The sequence below is a fragment of the Lethenteron reissneri genome, chromosome 18, assembly GCF_015708825.2.
Source record: "Lethenteron reissneri isolate LAM-NWPU_2019-01 chromosome 18, ASM1570882v1, whole genome shotgun sequence".
NCBI classification, from domain to species: domain Eukaryota; kingdom Metazoa; phylum Chordata; class Hyperoartia; order Petromyzontiformes; family Petromyzontidae; genus Lethenteron; species Lethenteron reissneri.
In genome coordinates this window covers 5,995,928-6,011,368 of record NC_083796.1, presented here as the reverse complement: position 1 = coordinate 6,011,368, position 15,441 = coordinate 5,995,928, and the positions used below count along the sequence as shown (strand labels likewise).

The window sequence follows — 15,441 nt, the reverse complement described above, 5'->3', positions numbered from 1 at the left end:
CTCGCACACACAGAGACACACACGCGCACACACAGATACACACACGCGCACACACAGAGACACACACGCGCACACACAGAGACACACGCGCACACACAGAGACACACGCGCACACACAGAGACACACACGCGCACACACAGAGACAAATGCGCACACACAGAGACAAACGCGCACACACAGAGACACACGCGCACACACAGAGACACACACGCGCACACACAGACACACACGCGCACACAGAGACACACACAGAGACACACACGCGCACACACAGAGACACATAAACACAGACAGAGACACACGCGCACACACAGACACACACGCGCACACAGAGACACACACAGATACACACACGCGCACACACAGAGACACATAAACACACACAGAGACACACACGCGCACACACAGAGACACACGCGCACACAGACACACGCGCACACACAGAGACACACGCGCACACACAGAGACACACGCGCGCACACACAGAGACACACGCGCACACACAGAGACACACACGCGCACACAGACACGCGCGCGCACACAGAGACACACGCGCAGACAGAGACACACGCGCAGACAGAGACACACGCGCGCAGACAGAGACACACGCGCGCAGACAGAGACACACGCGCACACACAGAGACACACGCGCGCAGACAGAGACACGCGTACGCGTTTGCTCGTATAGCCATTGACTGTTGCGAGGCAAGATCTGTTCGCGGGGCCACCGATCACGGTCCGGTTTACCAGACACGAAAGGGAACCGGCTTAGCGCCACGCCCAGCCGCCTTTGTATCCCCACAAATGGCGACGGTTCAATTTAAGGCTGAGTCGACCGAGCGGAGGAGCGCACGTGACCGGTTCGGATATTCGTCATCCCCCCACCACCCATCAGCAGAAGCTGCCATCCAAAAACACAAAGAATAACTACAATTTTACTGCCAACCTGCCGTGCCCGGAACAGTTGCATCGATTGAGGAAATGGGCCATTTAATGTCCATTTTAATTACAGTTAAAACGTGCAAGTGTCTCGGAATTGCGTGTGGTCAATTAGCGACACTTGCTTTGTGTTTAGAAAATATACGTTGTCTTTATTGCAACCCTCTTGGCAAATTGCAAAGGCCGATTGAATGAATGTTTTCAACGACATGGTGGAATGAATGGCGAATCTTCACAGATACAGTCAGTCAAAGCCGATGTGACAGCCTTATAATCTGCAATGGAGACCGAGGTGCGATGGTACAGGATCAGACACTACGCACGGTACATCAGGGTCATCGTTGTTAGCGATCACCTATTAAGGCCAGCACAGCTCAGATAAATGGTGATGTGGCCAGAAAAAAATATCTTGGCTGCCTTTGTCTCCCCAGTACAGTACTGATTGCAGCAGACGCTAATTTAAGGCTGAGTCGACCTATCGGAGGTCCAGGACTGGTTCAGATATCATTCCGCACAGATGGTAGCCATGGACAAAACTCGAACTCAGGTTCCCTAATTCGTACAATCGTAGATGACGCTTACCGCTTTGACACAGACATTGCAAGAGAAAGATCCCCCGTGTAACCTGAACAGACTGTTGGGGCCAAATGCTGTTATAGCGAGCACCTAGAGAGGCCGAGACGGCACACGGGGGAGTGGATGACCAGCACCACGTCCGGCCGCCTTTGTCTCTTTAGTGGCGATCTTTAAACTTCATACCAGGTACGGTACTTCTTTTAAGTCTAAGTCTACCTCGGGGAGGCCCAGGACCGGTTGAGATAATCGTCTCCAGTGGTTGGCCGTGAGCGGGAATCGAACTCGGGTGACCGAGGGGTTCCTAGTGCAGCGCGCGCTAACCACTGCACTAGCGCTCCCCACACACGCGGTGCACAAACGCGCAGATCACCCTTCCCAATGTTGGCAGCGATCGCTTTGTGGTCTGTGGACGTTTGACCACCAAACGTCCCGCACGACGACCGACCGGTGTTGAGGTACCACCCCACGGCAACAAACAAGAGACAGATGTACAAGCAGAAAGAAGAAGGCGAAAGCGATGCAGGAAAACTGACGTGTCACGAGACGCATTTATATTTTACGAATGACGCGCACGTGATCTACTGCTTTGTGTGAGTCCACCGCTGAATGAGAGGCATGCAGTGTTGGTTTGGTCATGGTGGGGTTTTTGTTGTTGTTGTTGTTGACCAAATACTTCGCGGGTCGGTTGCGGACTACCTCTTGACATTGATGTTAGCCGTGTATTTGGACAACAACCGCCGGAAATTTAACTCACGTCGCTGGTTTCATAGCGCAGTGCGCTAACCACTGCGCCACCGCTCCCCCCCCATACAATGACGCATGTGGCAGCATAATTCTTTGCGCAAACAGACGGCGCCACCTAGAGACGGGGATCATTGACGTCTTGACGCGGCATCTTCCTGTGGAAATAACACAACGCGATAAGACCTCGCTATCAGTCGCAACCTACAGCGTGTTCCTCCTTAAATAAATAATTAGCCGAAGTTTGGAGATTCACACGTCAAAGTCAGTGATGTCCTGCTCGAATGAGCATTGAGGTGACGGCTCATCTCCTGTTTACAGCCAGTGGAGTGGAGAAAATGTCACATACCTCTGGCAAGGGCGAGTCTTACCATAGTTGACTTATCCCACAAAGTGATGCATCGGAGGTATGATGAGGTACGATGGGCTGAGTCAAACAACAACCAGAATTTTAACTCGTAACCTTCAGATTGCGAGAAGTTCGCTCTTCTGCTGACTCGTCTGGCCTACGAATGGATACTGGTGAGATGTGAACTCCGTGTGGAACCATAAAGGTTGCATTCTTAATTGTTCGGACGTTTTGAAAAAAAAACTCCGTTATGTGTCTCCGTGTATATATACACAAATATTTTGGTCCATCAGCCTATTGGGTTTCCAGTTCAACAACATTATCGAGGAGCAATTTGTCAAGTAAAGTCTGGACCAGTTTTGACCTGTGTCTCATCAGAAGAGTCTGACTGCTGGTGAGACCCAGCAAAGATGTCTGGATTATATAGGTCTGGAAAGACGATAGGCCGATGGACAAAAACCTATCTTGTGGCCATACAGGACGGAGTTCTGCTGAAATATGTGTTTATCCACAATGCTCCGCAACAATGCATAACGATTTAGTTTTAAAGAGATATGTTTGTAGAGTAGTTAGAATTATTTGCCCATACTTCGCCAGGCAAAAGGCAGCAGTGGTACGCACACAGTCTGATGATACAGACGAACGACCTGCGTTTGATTCGCAGACCACGACCAACGTCAGTGGCGAACGATCCTGCATTCGATTGTGAGTGAGCTCGCAAACTGGAGGGGCCCAGTCGTGCCATGCTACCCAGGGGGGCGGGGGCGGTGGGGGATTTGACTGGGGGCCACAATTTCATTGCCTGCACCGGGGCCTGTGCCATCCCTGCGAAGCTTACTGCCCAGGATCACCCCGCTGGACATGCAGCTAAGATGACAATATCATCCCTTCAGCCTTCATCACACACAACAACAAATAACACAGCTCATCTGTTGTTGATGGTACAGTCTACACTGCTGTATGTGCAGCATGGCTAGTTTGTTTTTGTAGTTGTATCGTTGGTTTATTTCAACAACGATTATGGCAGCGCATGAAGGAAATCAATGCTTTTTTCTCAGATAATCCAATAAAGTGTTCTTTAGGGTAAGGCACAATTATATGGCCCTGCTTTGTTTGGCAAACTATAGAGATTGCTGTAATTGCATGTTATTTGCTATTTATCGTTTAATGGATACCATTTCGAGAAAATTCTATGCCATAATGTACTAGAAAAAAGAACACAATGCTCTGTGTGTTTCATTTAGAGAAAACTTCGTTGCGTGCTTTGTGGGTTCAATTTTAACCCCACTGCGTCTCTCCCAATGAACATGGACTCGAGTTTTTCAAGTTCTGCCATATTTTAGAAAGTGGGCAGGTGTCCAAAAGGGTTTAAGGGGGATTTCATGGCGGCCTATCATACAATTGAAGTCACGGCATTAACGCGAGGGGTCACAATGCAAAGCCCAAGCAGGAACATTCATTTTAATTCCCTCGTTTTAGCTCACCAACCAACGAATGAAAGTAAATATTTATTTTTTTCCCCCCCATTTTTTCCGGAGCTTGTGAAGCCCTCTAAAAAAAAAGCATCACGCTCGAGACGTGCGCAGGGAAACGCACACCGACCCCCAACAACACAGCGAATAAACAGTTGCCTGTCACTTTAACGTAGCCTGCCGATGGCATGTCATTAGCGCACAATAACGGCAGTGTTCCGGTGGATGCAGCAGGTGTGTATGAATTGCTGTGATTAAAATGGAACGGTGCAAGGAAGGCAGCCGAGGCGTGAGAGGCAGTGAGTGCCTTAGCCTCTCCCTGATCTGGCTCATTATCCGCCGCATCCAAGCGAGCGAGACTCAATTTCCCGGGTGTCAGGGCAAGCCCGTGTCCCGAGCACAGCCAATCGGCCAGGCGAGACGCCCCGCCCTGCTCCCAATAGCACAAAGGTCCCTCCCAAGCCCAAATGTGAAATTCGGGTTTTTAAAGGGCGGACATAGGTCAAAGAGGCTGGAATTACGCTGCCCTACCGATGCAACCACAGTGATTTGAAGGAATCTGAACATTGCCGTATTCTTAGAGGCTCCGCTAAAAATATATAGCAGTCCTATAGTTAGGCTGGTGTTAGCGAAGCTATATGTTTTTTTTTCAAGATCAAGAATTTGTGGCTATTAAGTGTTTCAGATTTAAAGCCATGGAAATGAAATAATTGTACAAGGTATAATCAATCATAATTACCATCAAATGCTAGCTAAAAGTAGAAAGTTAAATATGAATGTTATATCCCAGGTTGATAAAGATAAAGGTTACACAGTATATGTGAAATGAATATTTTATTTCTGAAAGAACTGGTATTGCCATATTGGTTTATTTCCACAATTACACTATACAAATTGCACAGGGAGAGCCCACACAGTCTCATTCATTATTGAGTTCATGTTTAACTGCCTGCCTGTCAGATTGGTAAAAAGCATCAACCACTAAAGTAATAATTTCTGAAGACAGTGCTTGGGTATATGATAAAATTCATTTTATTGCCTGCCCTAAAAAGTCCTCCGAGAATGCGCAGCCATATGTATGCCTTCAAAATTGAACCGCATGCTCAGAGCGAGGCTTTTTACGGGGTGTGTTCTCTGGGCTGAAAAGGTCACCGCAGCGCGACAAGTGCCATTAATGCACACTTCTCCCTCTCGAGTGGAAACAAACGGCAATGGACGAACAGTAAATGGTCTGCATCTGTTAGTTCTGCCAGGAAACAACAGCCATTTACATTACACTTGAAGGACCGTCGTAAGTGAGGAGAAGAAGAAGAAGACAACAACAAAAAAAGCTGCCTGAAATTAACACTTGATGAGCGGGGACAGGGCAACAGACAGCCCCTACAGCTAATACTCAAACACACTCTGGCCCCGTGATCGCCGAATTCTTGTTGACAACCCTGATGCAGTTGACCGACTCTGTCTGGCGATGGAGCTCCGATGCGGGAATTGTTGCAGCCGTGGATTTTATTTCCAAGAAAAGGCAATCTGGAATATGGAGTCAAGTGTATAACAGGTAGCAGGCGTGGAGCGGTAGCGCAGTGTTTGGAGCACTGCACTCTAACAATAATAACAATTCACATTTGTCGGGCACATTTCATCCGTAGATCCCAAATTACCCTACCAAAGATGAATGTGATCCCCGGCGACCGCTAACATCCGTAACGAGTTATATAACTTTACCAACCCCACACGGAGCGGTGTGATGAAGCATGGTCGTACGTAAAAAAAAAGTGCTGTCGGCTGTGGCGGGGCTATATTGTCAGCAGAGGGCACTGCAGCAAACTAAATTGCTGCACTGCACTTCTACGTTTCCACATCAATGCTGCCCCGCCTTCACCGGTGGGCAATGACCAGCAAATGTCGAAGTATGGTCATATAATCCCCACTTACCTGACCGGTATTAGGGGAGGCCCTCGTCCAGCAACGGATTGACAGAAGGGCTGCGTGTGTGTACATGATTTAGTTGGGGCATTGAGAACGAGGAGGGGGCCAACACCCTCGTCCGAGAGTAGTGGACTCCGAGGCTTAGTGTGGGGCCTGCCGTTCGTGACCTCGATAGGATCTGCAGTGACCATCTGGGTCGCTGCCACTTGCCATCGGCTCCAGTCCTGAGAGCCTTCCCCCCCGACTCCTGCATCCTGGTGGCCTCCATCAAGCCCCCCCCCCCCCCCCCTCCCAGAAAACCATTTATTTTCAACGTGAAAAAAAAACCTGTAACATTGTGTAGAGGTGTAATTGCGCATGGCTACGAATGTTGAGGTGTGATTATGCATGGCCACGGATGGCCAACAAACACAATGGGCGGGGTTACGGCCGTACACAAGGGTGGCGCTAGCACCGACGTCCGCATGTGTATCCCCCACGGGCCCCCCCTCGGGGGCGAGTCCTATAAAAGGTGATGAGCTCGAGGGCTCGAGGTCGGGACTCAGCTTTAACCAGAGAAGACGGAAGACCAGCTAGTGTAGGCCCCAGAGCTCCCCTGGCTCGCTGTCCTTATAAGGGCCGACCAGGGCAAGCCGGTGGCGTGGCCCCGAGAGCCCAGACGAAGCTGGTCTGGTGACTCAGGGAGCCGGGATCCCAGCTTAACCAAGCTGGGACAGATAGCCTCCCCTAGTCCCGTAGTGGAGGAATTGGTATAGGTTAGAGGGGTTAGCTGTCGAGAATCCCTGTAGCCAAGTGACCTGTACAACTGTGTTGGTGTAATAAATAAGTGTGCCTCCGATCCTGTCGTCAAGCCTCCATATATACTTACTACATCTGGTGTCAGAAGTAAACGTCCAACGATGGACACACGAGGGACGACACGTACCAGGGAGTCGGAGATGGAAGACGCCGCGGCCGAATCTCCACCAGTGATGGCCGGGGTCGAATCGGAGCAGCCGGGGCCGAGTACGCCCGCGCCGCTACGACAGGAGGAGGGGGATGCGTCGGCCGAAGGACTCCGGCTGGCCCACTCCCGCCTGGCGGACCTGCTCTACGCCGCGGCCGCCGCGTTGGAGGAGATCACGCGGCTGGGGGCTGGAGGAGCAGCGCGGGTCGACGACGGCAGCCGGCGCGGGGCGACGTTTCCCGCCACCCCGACGCGGCTCGCGGTCAAATTTCCCGCCATCTCTACAGTACGAGCGGAGGGCGGGGCCGGCCCGCGTCACGTGTCTGCTGAGCGCCAAGCACAAGCCGTGACATCATCAACGCCGGCCGGCGCGTCAACATCAGAGCGACCGGCGATGCCATGTGCACGGCCCGCCCACACTGTATCATCGGCGGGGAGCGACGGAGAGCGTTCTGCGGCCACGGACGCCGCCTTACAACAGCGTCTGCCGCCTCTTAAAGAATTTGTCGGCGCTGACGGAGACTGGGGCGGCTTCAAGAGGCGGTTCATCGCTCATCAAGAGATGGCGAACTGGTCGGACGCCGAGGCTCTACGCGCGCTGCCAGCGATGCTGGACAACGACGCCCTGGCTACCCTCACCTCGGCGCCGAGGGAAAAGCGCGCCACTCTACACCTGGCGTTGCAGCTGCTGTCAGCCGTCTATGGGCCGCCTTCGGACTGCAGGCAGCTGTTCCACGATCGGAGTCGGGGCGCCAACGAGTCACCCCTGGCCTTCCGGACGGCTCTCCTGGCTCTGGCAAAGGCTGCTTTCCCAAGGATGGACGAGGAAGGAGTGGATGCCATGGTGGCTGAGAAGCTGCTGCTACTCGCTGACGAGCTGGACGTCAACGTCTTGGCTCAGGACGACGCGGAGATGTCGTCCCTGCTGGTCGCGCGCCACATCCACGGGGGCTTGCGGTCCCTGCGTCGGAAGGCGGCAAAGGGGGCGGCCGGCCATGCCATGGCGACCACCGCCCTCCCATCGGAGGAGGTCTGCGGGGTGGAGCGGCGAGGGGAATGGAGATCGGCGGCACCGCAGGCTCGGAATGGACCGAGCCGCCAGGAGCAGCCCAGGTCATCTGGGGCGCTCACACGCTGCTACAACTGTGGCCTGCAAGGCCACGTTGCGTCTGGATGCCGGGCTCCCCGTCAGCGCGGGGCGACACCTCGTCAGGACGCCACGCCGTCTCCTCCCAAGCTCCAGCAGAGAAATACGGCGAGTCGCGGCACCTCACACGTTTGGCCCACGCACACATCCGACACACACTCACGCGCTCAACTAAACAGGGCTCCAAATTCCCCGTCCGTCGCGCGCGATTGTTCGGTAATGCGGCGAGCGCTCCAACCGGGTCAGTGGTCGGAGCTCGCCCATCGTGTCGTTGCTGCGTCGGCGGGATCATCGGTCGTGGTCGGTCACATTGATGGGGTAGAGGTGCGGATTTTAATTGACACAGGGGCATCGGCGACCATTATATCTGATTTAATTTATAACATCCTTCCCGTTCAAAGTCGTCCCTTGCTCCCTGTTGACGTGCCGTGCTATGCCGCTAACGGGGGCTCTCTGGGCATTATTGGCCAAATCCGCGCCACTATCTGCATTGGGGACATTAAATTATCCGGCCCTGTTTTGGTTTCCTCCTCACTCGCGGTTCCGTGCCTGTTGGGGACGGATTTTCTGGCCAAAATGCCCATCCGTATCCTTATTGACCAAGGGTGCATTGAGCTCCCATCGGGCCGACGCGTTACATTTCTGTCTTCCCCCACCACGGAGCGTCGGGCGTTTGCCACCGTGCAGGCGCTCGTCACAAAAACTGTGCGCGTGCCTCCGGGGGCTCAGATGCTCGTCCCTCTTAGGTTGCGTCGGCCGTTTGATGCAGGGGTTGCGGATCGGGGGGTCTTGTTGGGTCCATCTCGGGCCGGGGTCAATGGACCCGATTTGCTCGCGGCTCAGACTATGGTGAGAGGGGATGGGGACCCCTTCATTGCAGTCCTTAATGTGGGATCGCGAACGGCCGTGGTTCCTCAAGGGACCGTGCTTGCACACGCAACGCCGGTGCCCTGTGAGGAACCACTCGTGGGTCAGGTATCCACCGATCCTCCGTCGCGACCGCATTCGGACTCTGATGACGGATGGCTGGATGCGCTTTGCGCGGGTTCAGTGGACCTGTCTGACTCGCAGCGCGCGCAGCTGCGAGTTCTCCTGAGCGAATTTGCTGACGTTTTTAGTCAACACAAATTTGATATTGGTTGTACAAAATTGCTGCGACACCATATTGACACGGGTGACAGCGCGCCAATCCGCCAAAATCCCTTTCGGTTGAGTCCCGCCGAAAAGGATCATGTCAAATCGGCTGTTGATGACATGCTAGCCGCCGATATCATTTCCCCTTCCACCAGCCCGTGGGGCGCGCCGATCGTTTTGGTGAAGAAACACGACGGCTCACTGAGATTTTGTGTTGACTTTCGGCGTCTCAACAAAATCTCTGTGGCAGATGCGTACCCGCTTCCTCGGATGGATGAGTCGCTCGACGCCTTGGCCGGTGCACGATTCTTTTCCACCCTTGATTTGCTATCTGGATTCTGGCAGCTTCCTCTGGATGACGAATCGAAACCTAAGACTGCTTTTCGTACACCGCAGGGCCTCTTCCAATTTAACCGTTTGCCGATGGGTTTACATTCTGCGCCGGCAACTTTTCAGCGGTTAATGGAATTGGTCTTGGCAGGTTTGCAATGGGATTCGTGTTTGATTTACTTAGACGATGTCATCGTCTTTAGCAAATCCTTCGAGGAACACCTCCAGAGGTTGCGTGCTGTTTTTCTCAAAATGCGGGCTGCCAATTTGAAATTTAAACCACAGAAGTGTCATTTACTCCGCGAATCGGTGCGATATTTGGGTCACATTGTTGGGCGCTCGGGGATATCCACTGATCCCGCCAAAACGGAATGCGTCAGCTCCTGGCCGACTCCCACCTCTGTGGGAGAGGTCAGGAGTTTCATTGGGTTCGCGTCGTATTATCGGCGATTTGTGGCTGACTTCGCTACGATTGCGAAACCATTGCATGCCTTGACGTCCAAGGGAGTCAGGTTTCATTGGGGGCCGGAGGAGGAGGCTGCTTTTCGCGCCCTCAGAAATGCTTTGGTGGGAGCTCCGCCGTTGAATTACCCGGATTTTTCACAACCCTTCCTGCTCGATACTGACGCAAGTAACACGGGCATCGGGGGTGTGCTGTCCCAGCTCATCGGGGGCGTAGAGCATGTGGTGGCTTACGGTAGTCGGGTACTGTCTCCAGCCGAACAGCGGTACTGCGTTACCCGTCGGGAATTATTGGCCATTGTTTATTTCATTCAGCAGTACCGCCCGTATCTGTACGGTCGGCGGTTCACCGTCCGTACAGATCATGCGGCCCTACAGTACGCCCTGCGGGTTCAACAACCATCGGGCCAGTTGTCTCGATGGTTGGAGATCCTCCAAGACTATGACTTTGTCACCACATATCGTAAGGGTGTCCGCCACACGAACGCTGACGCCCTGTCACGATTGCCACCCACTTCGGAGTGCGCGTGCCTGTTGGGTTCGGGGCGTTGTAGGCCCCCGAACGTCACCACCGATTCGGTCCTCGTGGCCGCTACCGATGCACCTTCGGCTTCGGGTCCTATCGAGCAAGAAGGGAGGGATTCGTTGCTGGGGTTGCCGGTCGCGGAATGGGGACGCCTCCAAATGGAGGACACCTCCCTCCTCGCTTTGCGCCGTCGCGTCGGGGGGGCTGGTCAGGGGGTGGAAAACGTTGACTCGTGGGGGTTGTTCCAGGGTCTTTTGATGCACTGGGATGGAAAAACCCGGCGCCAGCGGCTTGTGGTGCCTGCTGCTTTAAGGGGTAAGGTGGTATGGGCTGTTCATGAGCGGCTTCTGCACTTGGGGGTTCACAAGACCTTTGCCACGCTCCAGCTGGATTTCTTCTGGCCGGGCATGGAAAAGGACGTGGGGGATCTCTTGGGGTCATGCACGCAATGCGCGCAGAGGAAGCCGCCTGCGAGGGGGTCCAACCCTCCGCTGCAGTCCATAAAAGTTTCCCGGGTTAACGAGCTCGTCGCTCTGGACATACTTGGGCCATTTCCCGCTACGCCCAGGGGCAATAGGTATTTACTAACGGGGGTTGAATACTTCACGAGATGGCCTATGGCCTGGCCCCTGGCGAACCAGTCGGCAGCAGCCATCGCGGAGGCCTTTGTCCAGGGCTATGTCCTCGACAAAGGTGCTCCGGAACGGCTGCTTACTGACCAGGGTAGGAATTTTTCTGGTAAACTCCTACGTGAGGTGTGCGACCTCTTGGGTACGGAGAAGGTTCGGACCTCTCCGTATCACCCACAAACTGACGGGATGGTGGAACGGCTGCATCGGACCATCACGTCCATGCTGTCCCAGCAGGTGTCGGTATCCCAGACGGATTGGGACCTCCGCATAGCCGGTGTGTTGCAGGCCTACAGAATGGCTCCTCATGCGGCCACCGGATTTTCCCCTTTCTTTTTAATGTATGGGCGCGAAGTTAACCCCCCTGTGGCGACCCAGCTGAAGCTCTCGGCGCTCCCGGCGAAGTCTAATTTGTCCGAACACATTAAATTTAACATCGCTAAATTGTCTGAGGCGCGGGAAGCGGCCGTGCAAAATTCTGAACTCCGCCAGAAGGCGAACGAGAGGCTTCGGTTGGGGCGGGTGCAGGTGGTCAAATGGGAACCAGGGGACAGGGCGTGGTTGCACTGTCCTCAGGTGCCGCTGGCAACCTCGTCGAAATTGGTACGGCCGTGGCGGGGGCCAGTGGAGGTCGTGCAGGTTTTGCGGCCGCAATGTGTTCGCGTCAAATGGGGGAGGCGCCGGTGGTATGTGCACCCCTCAAGGTTAAAACCATTTGTCGCGCCGCCCCGTGGTTCACACACACACACGCATGGCCAAACGTGTGAGGGTGTCGCCGACTCCCCGTCGTCGCTGCACTCGCCTAACCTGACGCCAACTGTTCCGTCCCCAGGTGAAACAGGAGTGACGGGTCCACACCCACCAACCCCTCCCGGAGGGGTCGGGGGTCACTCGGCAGCGACGCCTGACTCTCTTGCACCCGGACCGTCAACAACCGTCACTGAGCGTGCCAGGACGGGCCCTTGTGATGGGCCCGCCGCGCGGACGCGCGCCAAAACGCGCAGACTATTGTGAGGTCGGCCGTTGGGGGGCCTTGCGGACAATGGGAGGGGTGGCGTCCGGAGTGTGTGTATATATGTTGGTTTTGGGGTATTTATTCGGGGGGGGTGCGTCGGGTTATTTTTTTTTCCTCTCTCTCTCTCTCTCTTCCTGTTGTTGTTCTTGTTAAGGTTCTCTTGTTCTTGTTAAAAATTACGCGAGGCACACACACGGGGTTTTTGTGAGGGATGCACCTTTTTCTGATTTTTTTTTTTTGCAGCCAGGGACGGCTGCGAGCTGTACAAGGGGGGGTGATGTAGAGGTGTAATTGCGCATGGCTACGAATGTTGAGGTGTGATTATGCATGGCCACGGATGGCCAACAAACACAATGGGCGGGGTTACGGCCGTACACAAGGGTGGCGCTAGCACCGACGTCCGCATGTGTATCCCCCACGGGCCCCCCCTCGGGGGCGAGTCCTATAAAAGGTGATGAGCTCGAGGGCTCGAGGTCGGGACTCAGCTTTAACCAGAGAAGACGGAAGACCAGCTAGTGTAGGCCCCAGAGCTCCCCTGGCTCGCTGTCCTTATAAGGGCCGACCAGGGCAAGCCGGTGGCGTGGCCCCGAGAGCCCAGACGAAGCTGGTCTGGTGACTCAGGGAGCCGGGATCCCAGCTTAACCAAGCTGGGACAGATAGCCTCCCCTAGTCCCGTAGTGGAGGAATTGGTATAGGTTAGAGGGGTTAGCTGTCGAGAATCCCTGTAGCCAAGTGACCTGTACAACTGTGTTGGTGTAATAAATAAGTGTGCCTCCGATCCTGTCGTCAAGCCTCCATATATACTTACTACAATTGTAAAAAAAAAAAAATTTGGTTTGGTAAAGTAAACCTTATAAATATCATGCTTATTTTCACAGAATTCAAAGTAAACTAGTTTTACATTTACAATGTACAAAGTAATAAAAAAAATCGCTGGGGGTGCAGTACGTGTGGTCAGAAAAAAACGAATAATTTTGTCTGGGTGTGTATAATCTACATGTATGCCGTAAACTACACTTAAATATTTACAGTACTGCATATATGGTACGTTAAAAAAATGTGAAACAATAAATTCACGGTCTTTGCAATATAATGTCAAAATACTCTCTTTTTTAAATTCTAATGATGGGTAAACACGTTTTTACCGAATCACTGCATTCATTCCCGTCAAAAAGATAACATATTTGTACATCAAGAGGTATGTCTGTACCTCGTCATCAACATGATATGCAGCACATCTCTTGCACACTAAATTAAACGGTCGTCCTTTGACGAAAAATATTACAAAAATGCATGCGCAAACCCCTTTTTCAAATTTATAATTTCACCTAAAGTCGGCGCCATATATCGCCTACCTCCTCAAAAACAGCGAATTAACTGTTCATAGGGGGGAGGGGGGGGAGATCACACACAGTTGGACACATTGTGGCTTGCCTGCTTTGCCTGAAAAAGGGAAAAAAAAATCAGTGTGACCGGCATGGGTGTAACAGGCAGGCCTGCCTCATTTAACACCTCCAGACGCTAACGATGCCACCGAGCTTGCTGTTATACAGCCAGACTGTCAGGGCCGTTTCATGGGATGGCGGCCAGCCAAGTGAGGAGGAAAATGGAGGAATATTGCAAATGTAACAGCGTTAAAAGCCCTGACAGCGCCGTCCCAATGTGTTTCACATCGCAGGGGTTGGCGCACCCCCTCCATCACCAGCGTGCCGTGTAATTGAAATCGCTCAGCGTGCAGGGCTGGATTTACGCCGTGCCGCCAGGACAATCGCAATGTCAGCCACCCTGCTCGGCTCTCCGGCGCTTCGCCTTGTTACAGCAAGCGATAGAGCATTGTTTTATAGGCGCATTTTCACGGGGGGGGGGGGGGGGCTTGTCTGTGAAAAAATAAGATTTAAAATCCCTCGGATTAGGAAGTGTATTGGATTGTATAGCTCTCTGGATGCAACTGTTTTATAAATAAAGTGAAAATCTTGGGAAATCCTACAGACCGCACGGCTTTATGGGCGCAGTGATGTATCTGTGTGTGTGTGTGTGCCTAGTTGTAGATTGCGACTCAAAAGATTTTATTTTATGATCCAGGGATTGCCTTTGTATCTTGTCCCCCCCCCCCCCGTCCGATGTGGTATTCAAGCTGCACTGGTGCCATGCGATCCCAGCTCTTGTAATCTTTGCTGGAAACCGCTGAATTACAACCGACGGTGTACTTTTTGTGACATTCGACAGTAGCATTTTAATACGTGAGTGCTTTAGCAGCAACATTCAATAACAGTAAATATGCCAAATTCACTTCATTGCTTTGAACACGACAACCAAGCCGACACGAAGACAGTTTGTTATTTTGCATTCAACGTTATTGTTTCTCGCTCCTAATCAGAAAATAATCACTCAACATGCTCTCAGAGATATTTTAAACTTTTTTTTAATCCGGTCATTCGTTATCCTTGTACACTTTATAAATGATAATAACATTTTTGTACACCGTCATATTAATGCGAATTACACTAAAATTTTAATCTTTCCCCTCCAATATTTAGTCTTTGTTGCGGGATAATTTTGCTCCATTTGACACACTAATCTGTCACAGGACTAAGCACGTTAGACACGCGGCAATAATACACTTCGAGTGAGGCTGTGCAACAAAAGAGGCTCAAGCAATGGGGGGGGGGGGGGGGCTTTTTTTTTCCTCTCGCGGAATTAGGCGGCTTGCTGGGGAAATGGCAGCCGTGCACGTCAACACCAAGGTGTAAACACGCGCGCGCCCACTCATGATGTAAATGGGCTGCTTGACAAGACAATTAGACAGTCGAAAAGCAGCAGTCGCCCTAGCTGGTTCATTCGCACATTGTTATGCACGTGAAAAGAGGGTGTTAATTTGAAGTTCAACAGATAATACAAGGGAAGCGCAACTTCATTTTTTAACAGCGTTAAATTTCATATGTAGCTTATCTAAATCCAATTTTACATCTACAATGTCGCTTAGCCTCGCTTTGTAATTAAAAAAATGAAAACAGCCTTTCTCCCTGCTGGCAGCACTAATGAGTTCATAAAAAGCCCAGAATTGTGCTTCCAGTGCAGCGTGTTAGAAGCATACTCAATCTGCCACAGTGGTGCAGATACAAAACGAACGAAACATGCATTCATGGGTGTTGCAATCCATGTCTACATTACTGAGTTGGGGGTTTCCCATCGTATCAAATGGCCCTTCTACAAGTTTTCCTTTCATCAGTGAGATGCAATGCAGAATA

The 15,441-nt window shown here is 52.3% G+C and overlaps 1 protein-coding gene across 1 annotated transcript; it reads left to right on the top strand.

Annotated features, from left to right (window-relative positions):
* The first annotated feature begins 6,352 nt into the window (after nt 1-6,352).
* On the top strand, nt 6,353-12,131 carry LOC133343762 (uncharacterized). Its single transcript, XM_061553564.1, has 2 exons — nt 6,353-8,205; nt 12,011-12,131. The coding sequence occupies exons 1-2, from the start codon at nt 6,904-6,906 to the stop codon at nt 12,023-12,025; spliced, it is 1,317 nt and encodes a 438-aa protein (XP_061409548.1). The 5' UTR covers nt 6,353-6,903; the 3' UTR covers nt 12,026-12,131.
* Nucleotides 12,132-15,441: the final 3,310 nt, after the last annotated feature.